General features: G+C 33.1%; 1 protein-coding gene across 2 annotated transcripts in view; it reads right to left on the bottom strand.

The window, feature by feature from the left end:
• LOC118188109 (cell adhesion molecule Dscam1-like) overlaps window positions 1-18,595 on the bottom strand; it is a 637,201-nt gene that overhangs the window by 97,006 nt on the left and 521,600 nt on the right. For both annotated transcript variants that reach the window (XM_085823338.1, XM_085823339.1), the window contains 2 exons: window positions 14,208-14,306; window positions 8,546-8,731 (listed from right to left, as the gene is read on the bottom strand). In XM_085823338.1, the coding sequence (XP_085679464.1) occupies window positions 8,546-8,731; window positions 14,208-14,306 (285 nt within the window). The remainder of the gene's footprint in view (window positions 1-8,545; window positions 8,732-14,207; window positions 14,307-18,595) is intronic.

The raw sequence follows: 18,595 nt of genomic DNA, 5'->3' as shown, positions 1-18,595 counted from the left end.
CCTTATAAGCTCAAGAAGATAGTCCTCATGTTCTACATAACATCCCAGACGCTTAAACTTCAGACTACTGTTATCAGAGCTTACGATAGACATTCTAGATATTAAAGGTTTCTTTGTTCAGATTGAATGCTCCTCAAGGAGAAGCATCAATACAAGATTACAGAGTGTCAGAAAGAATTTTCTCTTGTTGGAGACAGCTTTCTGTAATATGATAAATGAGCATGAGTCTTTCGCTTCATATATTAAGTAATCTATTCAGCGTATATTTTAAAGCAGAAAAAAAATGATGTTTTGTACCGTAAGCCTGAAATTGTTTACCGCAGTTTTATCTTTAAGTAACAAACACTATTTTTTTTTCAAACATAATATATTATTTATTGTAGAATTTATTTGCATTTTAAAATCTATTTATTTATTCTGATTTGTAGATTTACTTCTAATGCTTGTGGTTTGGACTTATATTCATTATTAATTAACAGTTATATTTTAATATACCGTATTTATTTTTATTTGCAGTGTGCTATATTCATTTTGTGAATTTAATAATGTAAATATGTATTCATTTCTTCTGAAATACGTTGATTAAATTATACAACGATAAATTAATTCTATATTTTATTTATTTTTTGTTGCCGCGTGTAAGTCATTTCAGAACACAATCTCGTGTGGACACCACATGACTACTTTGTACGGCCTATTAGATTTTGCACATTTTTGCTGCAAAATTTCACTTAAACTTATTTCCTCGAATTTAATTGCAGATATATTTCTCATTCAATTAATTCAGTTCTCACTTCGCGGCACGGAAAAATACATACAAACTCAAAACATCTTCATTAAAAATCCAAATCACTAAATAGAATTGAAAAATTAAGACACAATGACACGCCGAATAAATACTAATTCAGAAGTCAAACAACAAAAATCAGCGTTATATTTACAAAATTTTCACAGGACTAGTTTCGATGGTTTTACCGAATCACCATCCTCAGCTGCAAGACCGCAAATGAACAAGATAGGAAATAATGATTAGATAAGATAAGAAAGCCTGGTCAAGAATAAGCAAGTGGCGCCATCTGTTGGTGAAACCAGAACTAAAACATAATTTCTTTAAAGGCCGAAGGCAAATTTGGATTGGAATTAGGATCTTTAACTAGAACAGAAAGATTTTTATGAATGTGAAATGCCTCTAGAAAATCCAGTTCTCCAATGGAAGATGTTTTTTAATAATTTTGGCAGCAGAAAAATTGAAAGTGTGGTTTTTGGACCAACAATGTTGAGCAACAGAAGACTTCTGTGTTTCCTTTTTTCTAACATATGCCTCATGTTCCTTGAAGCGAAATTTTAAGGCTCTCTTAGTTTGGCCAATTAAAATTAAACCACACTGGCAAGGAATCCTATAAATACCCCGGGAATTCATATCCGGAGCTTGACTTCCATTGTTTGACTTCTGAATTAGAGTTGAAAAAGTTTAAAAATTTCGACAATTAGAGTTTATATTAATTAAACTTAAGCAGAAGGACAGATTTTTACGTGCAAAAAACTTTTGGCCCCACTGGAAAAAAGGCACTGAAGTTGGTGCAGAAACTGACTTAATTCACTATGCTACTAAGTTTCAAATGTAAACATCATAAGAACAATATAATTCAATCATTTTTAAAGGAAAACATGCACAATTTACCAACATAATAAGAGTAAAAAAAACTTAGATCACCGAGCCGGATAACAGAGTGTTTATATATATAAAGAGAGAGAGAAATTTATATACTTTTTGTGCGGCGGTTTGCAACCAAAAATGGGGGCTCACATTTGCAAACTATAGCAGTTCTATATATAGAATTTCAACGTTCTGATGCTAATCGTTTTTTAGTTATGCGAGATACATACATGCGTACGTACCTACGTACGTACAGAAATCACAAAAAATATCTTCTGAATCCATTTTAAATCCATTTCACAATCCGTTTTGGGAAAAAGAATCCTTTATTCCGTCCATGCGTAACAGGGTAATGCAAAAGCATCGTTCAAATGGAATCAAGAGCGTCAGTATTTTTGTTGAAATACGATACCTGAAATTTTTCGCGAATACAGTACTTCCTTTGCTTCTTACAAGGAAGTAAAAATGAATTTCCTTAACATATTCTATATTACCATGACAAATCCCTAACAGTGTTCTAACATAACAAAGATTAAATAAAACGTAAAATTTTATTTATATACCTGAGTTACATATGATACCTAAAAGTTTCGTATCTCTTAACGGAATGATGTGGGATTAGGAAGCTTGTTTCCGTGTCTTTTCGGATTTTAGTTCGAGAACTTTAAGTCTCAATTAGATTTGAAGATAAAGAATTGAGCATTATTTAAGAGCAGGAAAGCTATGCTAATAAACAAAACAAGAAGCAAAGAAAATGGAAACGTAACTAATCCTTTTATTCCTTTACTTCGCTTTCAATGTTAATAGCCAGAGTAATGTAAAGTTATTTGACAAAGCTACATTCTACTTTCTTTCTGATACTCTAAGCATCAAAGCATCAAAAATAAAAATGTCCGTCGAAATAATTCTATCTGATTAGTGTCTGAAATTCAGCACAGCATATTTTCGATATTTAATAAGGAAGAACAAATACTAGTTGTTTAACACATTTTAGAAAAACTGGAAATGTCTAAGCAATGTTTCCTGTTTATTCATTCAAAAGCTGATATCTTATTTTCAAAAAGAGAGTAACTGTAAAGAATATATAATAGAGCAAGTGTAGTCCCTGGAACTAGTACATAAATTTAAATCAAAACTCGTAGCAATATATTTGACTGTCTGTTAACAAACTTAAGAAATAAATATTCGAAATAATAGGATGCTTGAGTCTAAATGATATCAACTATAATTTTCTCATAATTTTATTCAAATATTTAATGTATTATTTTCAGGTGATCATGAGCGTTGCCAAATGCAGTACAGTGAGATTAGTAATAAGGAAATTTCCATTATTCTCATTGTTCCGGATTTCACCAGGCTGAAAATCATTTAAATTGTGATGTCTTTCATTGTGATGCCTAAACTTTAAATGATTATTTATGTATGACACGAAACAATACGCTTGAGCTTCGCTAATTATTAAATGTTATTCAGGGTAGCTGCACACGTAGATGAGGAGAGGCCTTATCTTTCTCGTTTTGATGAAATATTATTAGTTAATTTTATCGTTAAAGCGACCGGAGTACTTTATCAAAGACGAATATAAAAGCATGCCTTTTAGTTTAGTTTATTAGATTATGTCCCTCGTGGGTTCGACTTGGAGAATTATGTGAAACTGCTGGCTGGGATCTGTACCTAGGCAGTCTCGGATACGGGGTATTACATTCATGAACCTGGCGGTTGCATATCTCGGGGTTGGATTGTCTATACGGTTTGACTTCGGAGGATTGGTTAAGTCCTAGAACTGATTGTATTGTAGCTCGGTGGGGGGGGGGAAGGCACCGCGTTTTTGGGATGGTACCAAGTTTGCTAGGTAGTATCCTGATGTGACGGGCAGCCTATGTAGTACTGGCAGGTAGCAATTTAGACGACTGGTCAGATCTCCAGGCGTGCTTTTTTCACACCGCTGTGAAACCTGGGAACCGGGAGTCGTGACTCCGCACGCCCAGGGGCTTTACAGAAGCTTTTAAAGTCTGACACCTCGAACGTGGTGGCTGCATGATTTGCATACATCTTAACAACTAGGAGGACTAGACTGGCGGCCCACCACCTACCTGATATGAAGGCCTCTCAGTTGGTACGAGTCCGTGTATTATGGCAAAGCACATGAGGGCTGGCCTAAGGATGAATTTATGAAGAACTCTCAGCGGAAAACTGGCTCGTATACACGTTACACATAAGGAAGACCACGAAAACGTTGATGCAGTCAGTCCGTTGGTCAGGATTCGATCTCAGATCGAATTACCAGTGTTCAGCGATTTTCTCGCATGGCATTGATGGGATGTTTTAAAAAAAGTATTAAAGGTTTTAGAGATGCTGCTAGCGGACTCCACAGAAAGACAATAAACAGAAAAAGATATTGAAGAAGAGATCGGATTATTTGTACGAGGCAGAATGTAAAAGCATGACTTCTAGTTTAGTTTATTACATTATAGCAAAGTACATGAAAGCTATCTGCCTAAGGGGGAGAATGCCTTCATGAGTGATTTTCTAAAGCAAACTGGTGCGTATCCACGTTAAAATTAAGGCACACTGCGAAAATGTCAATGTAGCCAGCTCGTTGGCCAGGATTCGAACTTCGGTCGAACTACCGGTCTTCAGCAACCTTATTGCCCGCCATTGATGAGATGCATTAAAAAAGGAAAAGGGTTCAAATTTTTACAAATGCTTCCCAGAAAGAAAATAAGCAGAAAATTGCGACATGTGGTTTAATTATTTCATGGAGTTCAAACTGATTTATAAAAAGGAAATACGAACAGCTACTGTATCGTAGCTACTGAATAATATTTTAAATAACTCCATTTATAAGCCAGCACACTTTCCTTTATTGCAAGTGTTTTAGATAAAGTACATTACTAATGTTATCTTCTCTGATATAAACGATTATAATTAATGATATTTTCTCTAAGACATCCATTTCCACAGAAGACTAAAACATCAAATCATCTAGAATCGCCTGTAGTCCTCTTAGAAAGACTTCACACTAACTGAGTGTTGAAACTTTACATTTAAAGCAAGCTTCAAGAAAAAGGAAATACAATTTTTCATGTTAAAAATTTAATTTTTACCAAAGATTTGATCTTGAATTCTTCAAGTGAGAAAATCAAATAAAATATCGAATGCTACTAATCCATTTATAAAACGTATATAAGAACAAGGTCAGAAATAGTTGTTGTGGAATTTAAAGACCCCTGCTTAGAACAGAAATAACTATGGCATTTACATTCTTCTTATTATATTCAACAACACTTCTTGCGATGTTGTATCCATTAAAATGGACGTGTGTCTAAAATTTCTGAACTAACTACAAATAATTTTAAACTCAATCTTAAGTTCAGAGAAAGTTTTATTATTTTGGAGATACAGAGGCCGCGTTGTGATTTTCTGACTTTTGTATTTATTCATCAAATGAATTACGTCTATTTTTACTTCCTCGTACGAACTAAAGGAAGCATTGTAATCGCAAAAAATTTCGGTTATAAGATTTCAATGGAAATATCCATTTTGATCGTTCCCCAAACCATTTTTTTTTGTTACGTTTGTATACAAGGACAAAATGAAAGCCATATTCCAAAACAGCTTCTAAAATGGTTTCAGTTGGATCTTTTCGTGACGGCGGTACGTGTGTACGTACGTATGTATCTCGCATAACTCAAAAAGCATTAGCTTGAGAACGTTGAAATTTTGTATATGGGGCTGCTAGAATATCTAGTTGTGAACCTTCATTTATTGGTTGCATTTGGCTGCACTAAACGAATATAAATATCTATATGCATATATTCCCATTCTGTTACCACGTACGTATGTATGTAAACTATTAGACGTAGAACGTTGAACTTTATATGCACTAAATCTACGACATTTAATTGTGCACCTCGCTAAAATACTAGGCCTGTTTATATTTTTTAAAAATTGTTTTGTAGTTATATAGTCATTAACTAGAGTTCTCTTTATTTAAGGTATAAGATTCTAATTAGAATTTACTACGTGTTTTCCTTGCTTTGGGGAGAGGCCAAATTTTCAGCTTAACTATTATAATTAAAATACATTGAAATGGTTCATCGGCTAATTCTGGACTCATGATTTTTGTGAACGTGAAATTTCAATTCATTTTAGTGTTCCTCCTCCTGAAGAAGTGGCATTAAAATTGATTGAAGTCCTCTTCTATTATGTTCCTTCTTCTTTAAATTTCCTTAATTTTTTTATATGGAGTATTGCTTGTTCGAAAAACTTTGGTTTTAAAATTTTTTTAAATTCTTTATTGCATTTACAGGATTATTTGAAATTTATTAATTATGAATTTAAATTTTTGGTCTTTTGTGAAAAATTAGTTCTAAATTTATTATTTATGTCTTTACTGATGATTTTTCAGCAGCTTAATGAGCGAAAATACTAGGCACGTTTATAATTTGTTTTTAAAAGAATGGTTTTGTACTTATGAAATATATATACTCCTTTCGCCTGCTTCTAAGTTTTTGCCCGGGTTTCATTTTCATAGTCTTTGGTCGTACACATTACTTGCAGTTACAGAGAAGTACTTTAAATGTTGAAATTACTCACGTTTTGGGAATGTCAGATTAAGGAAAAAGCTAATTTTGAACAAATAACGCAATCTAACTTTTAATGCAGTCTTTACTTGCATTTGAGAATGATTTATACTCTTTATGAAGAAATAAGAACGAAAGAAGTGTGATTCCCGTACAACAAAAAAATGTCAGAGATACTTAAGTTCAAAATTTGCAATTTTGATGTCATTTTCAACATTTCTTGAGGGATCGGCTAATTACGAAATTTACAATGTCTTAAGGAAATAAGTTTAAATGAAGCGCAGAAAAATATGTATAATTTAATAGGCTATAATAAAGGAAACCATGCGAGGTGGCCACATCAGATTTTTCTTTTATGCGGTGGTAACTATTTACATTGCCATTCGCTAGATTTCCTTTTGAGTATAAAATCCATAGAAAAGCCAATATTCGTCTTGTTATTAATACACAGAAATTTATTTACATATAATGAGATGGAAGCAAACATAATTATTAAGATGAGCTTTCGGTACTTAAGGACGAATATCAATAGATCGCAGTGTGGTGGTTGTTCTATACAACACCCAGACCATCATTCTTCATGCAGATTTTAAGCTATTGAATAACTCCCGAGAGTGGACGCTCAGGAGTGCCACCTAGCGAAGGGCGCTGCCAATTCATAGCGTATGCGAAGGGAAATAATTTAATAACAGGATATATGTGAATTTAAATTTATTAAATTCATTGTAAAAATATTCCTGACGATTCCATTACAATGCGAAACATTTTGTTAGCATTTCTTTTTTATGTTTTCTTGAAATGTTATACTCTGTCAACATATTGTTAAATATTGTCATTAGAAACAGTGCTTAGCTGTTTGTTCGTTCATATGGTAGTGTCCTGTACAGAAGTATTTTCGCTTTACGAATGCTTAAATTCCTCTAAAACCCTTCAGAAGCCTAAATGGCGTAAAGCCAAGATGGAATGAGATAAAAAAAATCCTTTAGCATTTTACTGTCTTTGTATTAATAAGATCACTATGGCTACAATTTTAATGCCTACCGATAGGCAGTCTTGCAAAAACTGTCTTAAATCTATAGTATGCCATTCTCAAAATTAGTTACACATTTCCGCTTCACTGAAAGGTAATAAAAGTTGAAACAGAGTTTTTTCCGTTGGGCTGAAAAAAAAATATTTTATTGTCATACGTTAAAGAGAAATTTCGCGAAAAGAACTTTCGTAGTACAGTCTACACTTGTACTTACAAAATGGATAATAAATCGTACAATAAAACGAAATATTTTGTTTTCGATAAATCGCATTTAAACGTCAGACTTAAATTTAAGTAAATTAGCAAATAGACTCTCCGTTGTCATACATTTTTATATTTGTTTTTAGTTTGCAGTTTTTAAGATAAATGATTTGCCTTGATCGGTATAGTATTTGGCACTTCTGGTTATCCTATCACTGGGCCGGGGTTGAATCGTACGGAAGGCTTGGCTATTTATAAGAGTATATAGTATTTGTATGGCACGAGGGAATTAAAACAATGATGAGCCGAAAGTCCTCTCAAGTGGTTAAATGACACGAGAAGATTTTTAAGTTTCGCAGATTTTAAGATATTATTTCCAAATTTCTTACAGTGTGCTTTCAGAAAAAATTTTAAAACATTACACTTGATCGTGACTTAGAGGAGTAAAAGGTTTAGCGATGGTAACCCGTGGAGAAATTCGAACTAGCCTTTTAAAAAAATATTAGCACTTGCTGTACAAATCTTACTTAAAATTAATTACATTTCTAAAATTTGTTATTTTACATGATTGATAAATCCAGATGAATTCAACATGCTATTCTGCAACATCAAGATAGTATTGTTACGTTTTTCTTATGTACAGGTTCGTCGATTTGGAGAGAATAACGGCGACACTTGACGAAGTATCGAAACGCAATTTATTAGCCAGTATTACTCAGGACAGCTGCAAAATCATGTTTAGAATCCTCGCAGAACTACTGTAAGCATTCTGAAACAATCAGCAACGCAGCCTTCAGACTGTTAGGCTGTAACTGTGGAGACAGCTTTACGGCAAAGCACCAGAGCACAGCTCCCGACTCTGCTGGGTCGTTCTCGAAACTCTACGTACTCTCGAGACTCTCCACGCTACAACTCGCGATGCACTCGACGATACACTAGAGTACAGCTCCCGACTTGGTTTGGTCGTTCTTGAAGCTCAACCCACTCTAAGATAAAACTCGATGATGCACTCACAAACTCGCGATGCACTAAGAGACTTGTGCAGAATGCTATAAAATCACATGCACCTACCGTTTCCGTCGGTTTTAACTGATATTGTTTCGCTTCCGTTTCCATGACCAGCACTATTGAATGCTTTGATATAACAGAAATACTTAGTGCCACACTGTAGATCGTGAAAGATGTATTCATTGTGTTCGCCTCTCAGTCGTATTTCTTGCCAGTTATTGCCATCCATTCTGTGGTAGAGATCATATCCTGTAAAAAAAAAGGTATTCATATAGGAATTGAATTTGGCATCAAATACTTATGCACACAAAAAATTAGGGCCTACTTTATTTAAGGAAACTGAAATCAAATAAAGAATGATTACTCAGATTGGTGTAGTGGTTGGCGCTGCTGCTTACCATATCATTGGTGCCGAGGAAGAATCCTACAGAACGTATATATATTTATAAGTGTACATTGCATGGCATGACGAGGCGAAAGTCCTGTAATATAGTTGAATGATAAGAGACCCTTGCATCCGTCACCTAAAGTATGTATTCTTCGTCAAAATTGACTCGATAAATACTGAATCGTTCTGTGAAAAACTAGTTCTTTTTTTTTTTTTTTTTTTTTTTTTTTTTACGTTGACTTGTTCCCGAGAACTATTGTTTTCGTTTTGCGACTTTGCGTCGAATCACTCTGAATGTCCGTTTCACTTTTCAAACTCTTGCCACCAAATATTATCGCGCTGTATTATATTTGAAGAAATTAAATAATGAAGTATCTGCATAAATGTATGTATGTTTCTCGCATTGTGATAAAACAACGGTACATAGAGCCATCGAATTTTGAATGACGTACGTTTCTACTGCAAATATGGGCATCTGGAAGCCCAATGGAATCTGGAATTTGTTTTAATTTCCATTTCATATTTATCAAACATTAAATAATTTTAATCAACAAACGAAATGATTTCAATGCGAGCAATGGGAAAACTGTAAGAAAAAAAAGCATTTTTACCTCCATCGCGCTGTGTTTTGAAAATTTTAAAGATATGCTCATTTTAAAATTATTCTGCGATATTGCCATTGAATTGAATTTTATTTAATAAATAAAGGTAACAACAAAATGTTAAATAAAGGTCCCCTTGGCGTAATGTAAAATCTGAAAGTTTTCATATTATTTTTTTAAAATTGTATTTTATTCTATCCAAATTTTAATGCGCGAAATATTCGTGCATTGTGTCTCCCGATGATTGGACGCTTATGAGTCGATCATATACATTCGTAAATTTTAACAACCTTTTGAAATATTACATTTAAATTAGACGACAGGATAAGAGAGGGTTATAAAAAACAACAATCAACAATCGTAATATCAAAAATTCATTTCATAGTTTATTTTATAGATTTACTGAACACTATTCTACGTATTTGCTTCATCCCAAATATCCTAAACTAACTTCCTTGAATTGTGTAGAATCTGCGGACTTCAGTGACGAAATTGAAGCTACGCACAAACGATTAATTGGGAAATTAAATACTTGAACTATTACGATCCAATGAGTTTTAAACGGTTGTGTAAGTTCGGATGGAATTTCACAGTAGTTTAAGATATAGCAAGCCCACCGAAATTGACTGAGGTGAAACCTCATTGCGATAATGATGAAATTATAGCTTTTGAAAGGTTTAAACAATACAGTTTCGAAGTAATGGGAATTTTATTCACCTTAATGAAATGTTTATATGCATTAGGTTTATGATCCATAACGAAATCTCTTATGTATATTTTAAAAAGAAAAGAATTAAATCAAGTAAAATAATTAATTTTCATCGTACTCATATGGAGGTCTTAAAAATTTCATCTTTGCAAAACACAGGAGACACATTGAATGAAAGATCCGTAAGATGAAATATCAAAAGAAGCTGTTATATTAATAAACATGCCGGTAAAGAGATAGTTGATAAATTAAATATTAGCTTTTGAATTAAAAGCAAACAAAAATACGAGAACTGTAACCGAACTATATAAAATTTATAGCAGTTAGAAAGAAGAAACCAAAGGAGAAGGTTAATTGCATCAATAGGATATACATTCAATGATGATTACGTCACAGCGAGACATCAATAATGATTAACATAATTTGTCGAATAAACAGAAGTACCAATTTTTTATAAAAAAATAACTTTTTAGTTTCTTTCTTTAATGCAATTTTATCTCTTCGGGTTATTTAATATTTATTTAATCATATGATATTTTCTGAAAGTATTCATGCTTTTTCTGTAAACTGATCTTTGTATAGAACTGATATAATAAAATTCATAAATTTGATCACTTGGTTTGTTTGGTTTGATAGAGTATGGCAAAACACACTAGGCCTATTTGTCTAAGGGACAGATGACTTCGTGGGGAACTTTCGAAGGGAATCTATCTCGTATAAAGCGTTACACATAGAGAAAACTACAAAAACGTTCATGCAGCTATCCCATTCGCGGGATTCGAACCTCGTACCGTACTACCAGTGTTCAGTGACTTTACCGCTCGGCCGCTGGCGGACAATTCGGTCACTAAGGTTATATGAGTGCCGCCCAGACGTGGAAGTGTTTACAAACTCTGACTGCCAAGGGTCCGGGTTCGAATCTTGGACGGTTCTGGAAGGCTTGGATGTAATTTATCTGTAATAGGAGGCAATTATCTGTAATTGTCTGTAATAGGTAATTATCTGTAATAAGTAATTATCTGTAATCTGTAATAGATAATTATCTGTAATCTGTAATAGGTAATTATCTGTAATAGGAGACAACTTATCTGTAATAGAAGGCAATATGTTAATTTATCTCTAATAGGAGGCAGCGGTGGCCTACTTATAGAGTGCTTCCATAATAAAGAGGCCACCGCTTTTTGCCTTAGAAGGGGCCTACACGTATAAGCGGCTAGAACTCGCCATTAGAAAAAAAAAAAAAAATACATGAGTTTTACATACTGTACGTTGCTCAGTGACAATAAATGAGATTTTATTGCTAATTATCTTATAATTTACTGGAATATAGCTTTGATTATGTGGGGTGAAATCACAAACAATAATGCAATATTCGACAACATTCTAGCGAAATGAAAATCCTTCAAACACAGATATATTTCAGTTTTGTTTAAAATGTACGCTTATATAAGTGTATATCAGTAGTTTATCTTCGTATATTTCGTAATTTTCTGCAAAAGTGACCTCTTTTTTTGTACGCATTTTGAAGTTACATTCTATATTTGTGTCTTTAAAATATTTCGATGTTCGCATAAATTGAAAGCAATATATTCTAATAACCATTAATATGAAAATATAATTTTTTATAACTCACGAGGGATATGCAATTGTTCTTTGCAGGTATCCTTGGAGAATTTCATCAGTCACCTGTATTTTCTGAATTCTTAAACAAATAACGACAAAGGAATATGAATTGTATCTCAAATGGATTTATTATTCTAGATTGTATATCAATCTGAAATAAAAATAAAAAAGTGATAAAAAAATCTGAAAGTTTTCAGATTTTATACTACGTCCAAAGAGAAATTTTTTTAACGTTGTGTTTCCTTTATTTATTAAATATCATGTTCTTGGCACTTAAACCATAAAATTCAATCCAACAGCAATATTGCAAAATAATTTAAAGAGATCATATCTTTAGAATTTCCGATAACAGTCTCACGAGTTGGAGATAATTTTTTTTTTCCGTGCAGTGTTGCCTTTGCTCGTTTTGAAATTGTTGCATTTCTTAATCAAAAGCTCGCAAATGCTTTACAAAATATGAAATATATAATAAAACAAATTCCAAACTTGGGCTTCAAAATGCCCGTATTCGGGTTGCGACGTACGTTCTTCAAATTGTTTTGGCTGTAGGTACCATTGTTTTATCACAGTGCGAGAATCATACATACATTCATACAGATTCTTCATTATTTAATTTCTGTAAATATAATACAGGGCTATAATGTTTGGTGGCAAAAATTTGAAAAGTGGTTCAGATTTTTAAAGTTTTCGACGCAAAATTAATAGCCCTTCTGGGCTAACGCCCTTTGGATTAATAATTACACACTTTGTTTCTAGCTGACGTTGAGGACTGATCTGTTTTAGAGGACTTAAATATTCCTTTGAAAACAAAACTAAGATGCATATTGAATGGAAATTAAAAGCAATATTATAAAACATCCCTTTCGTTCAACTACCTTCTCTCCTCAACAATTCTCTCCATCATCTACTTTCATTTCTATCAAAAGCTTCATAAATATAAACGACTCGACAAATTTTCCGTAAAGTTACTTATCGTAAGACAAAAGCTTTTAGAGTAGGTACTTTATCTTAATAAGCAGACTAACCTACAAGGAAAATGGGGTATTCGAAATTATACAGATATTTTCCTGAGAACTATATGTTTAGTAAATTGAAAATTAAGTGTTTGTTATTGATTTTGTTACTTTTATTATCTTAAATATTTCTCACATAGATTTGAGTGATATAGTGCATTATTTAGGTTCTCATTCTACCTATCTTGCTTTCCAGTAGACTTGGTGAGCATTTCAATTGCTGATATGTTCAATTTATTTTAAACCTACCTATTGAAATCTGCGCCTGTAGTTACTTCCATCATTCAGTTATATCAGTTGTATATATTAATATTTTAATTTCAGTATTTACTTTATATAACATCTCTGTTGCCGAGAAAGTTGCATCACTGTACTTGCTATCACTTCTAACACAACACAGAGATTCAATTAAGTATATTTTAGACATATCTACCAGGACCGATTATAGAATACCACGACAGTTGCAGATTTTATATGATTACTTGCGGGCAACCCGCCAGATGAACGAGTAGCGGTCAAAGCAAAATTTATAGGTTTTAAGTACACCGGAAAAGAAAATGTATAGAAACATTTTAACATAAAAATAAATCAGTTCATTCTTTCCAAGCAACAACAAATTCGTAGATTTCTTTTGTTGCCAAACCAGGAAAAAAAAAAAACTTTTGACATTTCTGGTTAATACGTATGATGTCATGATTTAAATTTACTGTAATATAACAACAGTTTCTCAATACGAATAAAACGATTAGCGTGACAATAACGTATCGTATCAGTTATTCTAACCTGAAGCAACGAAATTGCGAACAGCAGCTATTTATTTAAAATGTTTCCAAAACGTTTCGAAATGCAATGACGTCACAGGAAATCGCTTGCGTGTTTCACCGTTAGAATATGACCTTATATAGTAATAATAAATTTAATGTTTGGCAATGCTATTTTTATTTCATATTTTGTAAAACTTATAAACTTTTTATGAGCGAACTCTACGAATTGAAATCGAGCAGTGGCAACACTTCTCGAAATGAAACAGTTTTTTATCTCCAGCTCCAGCCTATTTCCACTCGAAAAATGAGGGCGAAAATTAGCGTTTTCAGAGTTTTTAATTAATATATCAGCTAATTAAAGTTGCACGAAGAAAGAAGTAGTCCAGAAAATTTCCCACAAAATTTTCGAATCCCGAGGGGTATTTCTCCAGAAACTCAACTTTCCGCCGTTCTGGAGGAGATAATGCTACAAGCAAAAAAAACAACCAAAAAAAAAAAAAAAAAGAAAAAACGAGCAGACGCGCATAGATTTTAATAGTATAGGTTCTGTAAAAGCTACAGCACTGAAATATATTGCTTAAAATTTAATAATTTACAGTAGATGTAAAAAAGAGAAAACAAAATACCTGAAACTGGTGCGTCAGGAGTGATACTGATTTCCCAGGATAATTTTATAGTTTTGGATGTCGTGTAGTAGGACTTGATAATTGGAGTGCTTGGCGTATCTGAAAAAAAAAAAAAAAAAAAAGAAAAGAAAAAAAAAAGAAATTCAGGGTAATTTCCTATATACTCGTAGTTCACTGAAAGATTAAATGCAAAGTGATCATGAATAACTGATCAGTGATAAATAGTAAGTGATCTAAATAATGTATCCAATAGTTACTAGAGTGTATAGTATACAAACCGTATTTTACGCTGCGAAAAAAAAAAGACAGTTCTGTATCTCCCGTTCTACTGGGTCAATTGACCAAATTCAAACTACAGTTTTTATATCTCGAAAGCGCGGCTTAGGATATACCACTCTTCTAGCATAAGTATTTTGACACAAATTCGGACCTTTTTCTGAAATAGCATACCGTTTTTTTTTTTCCATATTTCGATTCTAGGACTCAAATTAAGCCTAGATATTAAATTGATCTTAGCGCAATTTTTTCAGTTATCTCCAAGAATAAATCATTTGGCGAACTGCTTAATATATGGACACCAAACTTCCTTTCCCTTCCATTATGCCGGAGCGGGAAAAAAAGGCACTCGTTCCTACCTTTTTACATTGTACATCGAGCGAAAAAAAAATCACATCGTTCCTACTTCTAAATAATTTTAGCAAAGTGTCTAAACCACATTTGATGTTTTATCGCTTTCAACAAATATGCCAAATTTCAAAACGCGCCAGTATATAAATTCACGTATATCTTCGGAAATTTTGAACTAAAATCTGTAATGTTTTGCACCTCGTCGCACAGAGGCGTGAATAAAGTAATGAAAGTTCATTAACTAATTGATATAAACATCTTTATCTTTGAATTCAATAATTTGCGAGTAAAAGTCGCGAAGGCTGACTCTGAGGTAGCAAACAAGGAGCAGCGCTGATTGGTCGAGCCGAATTTGCAGTAAAGCAAAGAAATAAGCTTAATTTGTAGCTAAAGTCTTGAATAATAATAAAATAATTGTAGATTCCACAAAAATAAAGTCTCTAGTATCGTGGGAAAATACTAAAAATTCATAAAGTTGCAGTTGAAATTAAATAAAAGTAAAAAGCTTGAACTTAGGGGCGTTTTATCGCCATCGCTAATGTTGTAGCGTAGAGCAAGTCATGTGATATGTTGAAGTCAAATACAATAGTTGACGAAAACCTTAAGGAAAATATTGGTTAAATAAGGCTATATACATAATTACAAAGCGCTACCTAAGTTCGATGGCTATATGCAATGAAAACTTAGTAAAAGTTTCTTTTGGAATTTAGTTTTGGAATTTAGTTGTGTAGCGAATTTAGTTTAATTAAGTGAATCATAAAAATCAAAATTTTAATTTGTAAATATTCAAAATTTTAGCTACACAACAAGTTTGGATATATTCCTTATTTGGCTTATTAATTCTAGTGTAATCTATTTCGGGTATTCGAGTTTACGCAAACGGCGTCTTCAATCTTGTACACTCAGACAATGAATATAGGTGAATTTTCATGTAATAAACTCAGTTTTTCATGATAAAAATTAAGTCGATTTCTTAGTATTTAATATCATTAGTTGCAGAAAAATTAGCTCTTTAATTTGACATAACTTTCGTTTTCCTAACTTTAACTGCATTTTAGTTATGAGCTTTAATTATTAGTTTTTTTTCCGTTGTCATAGTGATTTCTACTTTGAGGGAAGAAGTGCCATCTTTCCGGTAAAATAGTCGTTTTTTCGAGTTTTCAGCGTTCCTTCGTTGGGACTGCTTACAGGGTTGTTGAAATTTCAAGTTTTCCCCTTCGCGAGGCGTGGTTGATTGGCGACGGCTTGGCGACTTAAAATTTCCTTTAGGGTTTCAAAGTGGTGGCTTGGGCGAGTTTGTTAACATGAAGGAATGCTGAAGTTGCAACTGGTTTAATTTTTGGAGAGGAGTGAGTTGTGCCAATTTGGTATTCCGGCGCATCCCCTTTTAAAGGGCTGTTTTGTGGGACGAGGACACTTTTTTTGGACTTTTCACTTGCCGCTGGAAGTTGTGCTAGCCGATAGCTGATTTTTTGTTTTTGGAATCATGTTCGAGAGAATGAAAATTTTGGAAGGGACATTGTTAGGCCGTTGCTTCTCCAGTAGCCGACTGGGGTAACCGTCGTGAAGAAACTACTAATGCACCGTAACCAGAGAGTAGCGTAGATCCACATTTAGTGCCACTTATTTCTTGCTCCTCGGAGTTCTAGGAACTTTTCATCCTTTACCTTGCATACGGATTGAATTTCATCTTAACCCAATTCCGAGTCGAATTTAACAAAAATATTATGGTTTCCTGCTTTCACCGTTGCTTTGCTTACCAGTTTGGACATTCATCTTGCATGGTGAACTGCCGTTTTCAAGATCTATCACCTGCTTCTTAGTAACAGATGATTGCGCCCTCTTCAGGAAAGCGACGTCCATTTGTTCGGGATGGTTGTCCTAGCTGTCCGTCTGGATGTAAAAGCTAAGTTATTTTTTGTTTGCTTTAACTATCTGAGGAAATAGATTTTTGCAGTTAAAAGGATGGAAATGATTTAATTTGTTGAACCTTCAATTTTTTTTTTTTTTTTTTTTTTTTTTTTTTGTAGTTGATAAATTTAACCTAACTCTATAGAAATCAATTTTTTTTGTGTGTGTCGATTAAGTAAAAGTATTAGATTGACTAAGGATTCATAACTTTTTTTAAATTATTGTAACTTAACTTAAATGTAAAGAAAAACAAGTTCTTCATGAATTTATTTAATTGAACTTTAGGATTTCCTTCATGGTGAGGATTGATTTGTAATAGTGTCTCTATATGAGCATCTTTGCTCCTCTCAGGGGTGTTAACTTGTTTGTAGAATTGTAATAGTGTAGCAACTTAACTTTTATCCGGTTAAACTGTACTTAAAATAAAAAAAAAAAGAAAAAAGAAAAAATATAAAATTATTATGTGCAATAACAGTATTCTAATTGATGTTATTGAGTGCAATAGTATGCATTTTTTTTGTATTGATTATTCTGTGTGAAGTGGAAAGTGTAACTTGTTAATTTTTTTTTTTTTTTTTTATTTTTCTCCCCGGGGTGGATACTGTTCATTTAATTCATAGTTTATTTACATGATTGTAGAAGTAACTATAATAGAGATTCTAAAGACTAAGGTTAAAGAAATATTACTCAGTAAGAGTAAGGATTGTAAAACAATAGTACAGAATTGTTGAATGACGCAATTGAAAACTATTGATACTACTATTTTCCTGTTGTAAGAGTATTTTAGTGTTATGATCAACTAGTAGGTTACCTTATTGGTACTTTCAAAAACGACATAACAAATGCGAACAGCACCCGTTTAAAATTCCAAATTGATGTTGGAGAAATAATCAAGAGCGGTTATACCGACTTCTAGCTTATCCATAATGGTTTTCGTTTGCTTGAATTTCATAAGGAATTCTTTAGCTGTCTTAACGTGAATTTTCAACCATTCTAGGAACGGTTGTTCTTTTGCGTCCAGTTAGGAGTTATCTTATTATCAGAGTTACTGTTATTTAGGGCTGCAAAATATTTCTGATTTAATTTAATGTTGTGTCAAATACGAGGATTATTTTGCTGTTTTTTTTTTTTTTTTTTTCTTAGCGATTTCTATGGCCTTTTTAAATATTATTGGCGTGTTTTTGTGCAACCTGTATACGCTGAAACATTGCATATCACCACACAGGGCGCACACGGCTGGTTTTCCGTCTTCGTTTTTCTGTTTATAGGTGTAAGTTTCATGAAATTGTCCGCACTTAAGGCATCGCGGTTTATAATGGCAAAGTTCCTGTGAGTGCCCGTACCGTTGGCACTTATGGCACGGCACAGGTCTCTTTAAGCCTTGTAAGTAGTGTAAAGACATTTAATCCACAGATAGTCTTTAAATCATAAATTTTCTTTCTCTAGCGGAACGTTTAAAGTCCACCACAAATAGAGGAATGTTAATTGTATTTCCTTCTCTTAAGGAAGTATGTTGAAATACTTTAATTGCTGTGATTTTCTCATCTTGTAATTCTTTGAGAATGAGCTCTGGGTTTGTATTTTTCGGAAATTTCGTTATAACTGCTTTCATGGATTTATTGGAATTAAGCTTCTAGCTATGAAATTGCCTGCCTATCGAAGATATGTATTTGGTGATGTAACGGTAATATTCGCTGTAATAAACACGAATCGCGAGAGAGCCTCTTTTGATTTCTCCACGGTATTTGGAAATATTGTGTTTCACTAATTCTAATTTAAGGACTTCCCAATCGCCAGTAAAGTCATCCATCACAAGGAATGGAATATTAGTTTTTCGTTTATCGGGAATA

This window comes from Stegodyphus dumicola, chromosome 9 (assembly GCF_044657685.1).
Source record: "Stegodyphus dumicola isolate Sdum_Otavi_A_Nest chromosome 9, ASM4465768v1".
Taxonomy (NCBI): domain Eukaryota; kingdom Metazoa; phylum Arthropoda; class Arachnida; order Araneae; family Eresidae; genus Stegodyphus; species Stegodyphus dumicola.
The sequence above is the reverse complement of the archived record's forward strand: the minus strand, read 5'-3'. Positions and strand labels throughout refer to the sequence as shown.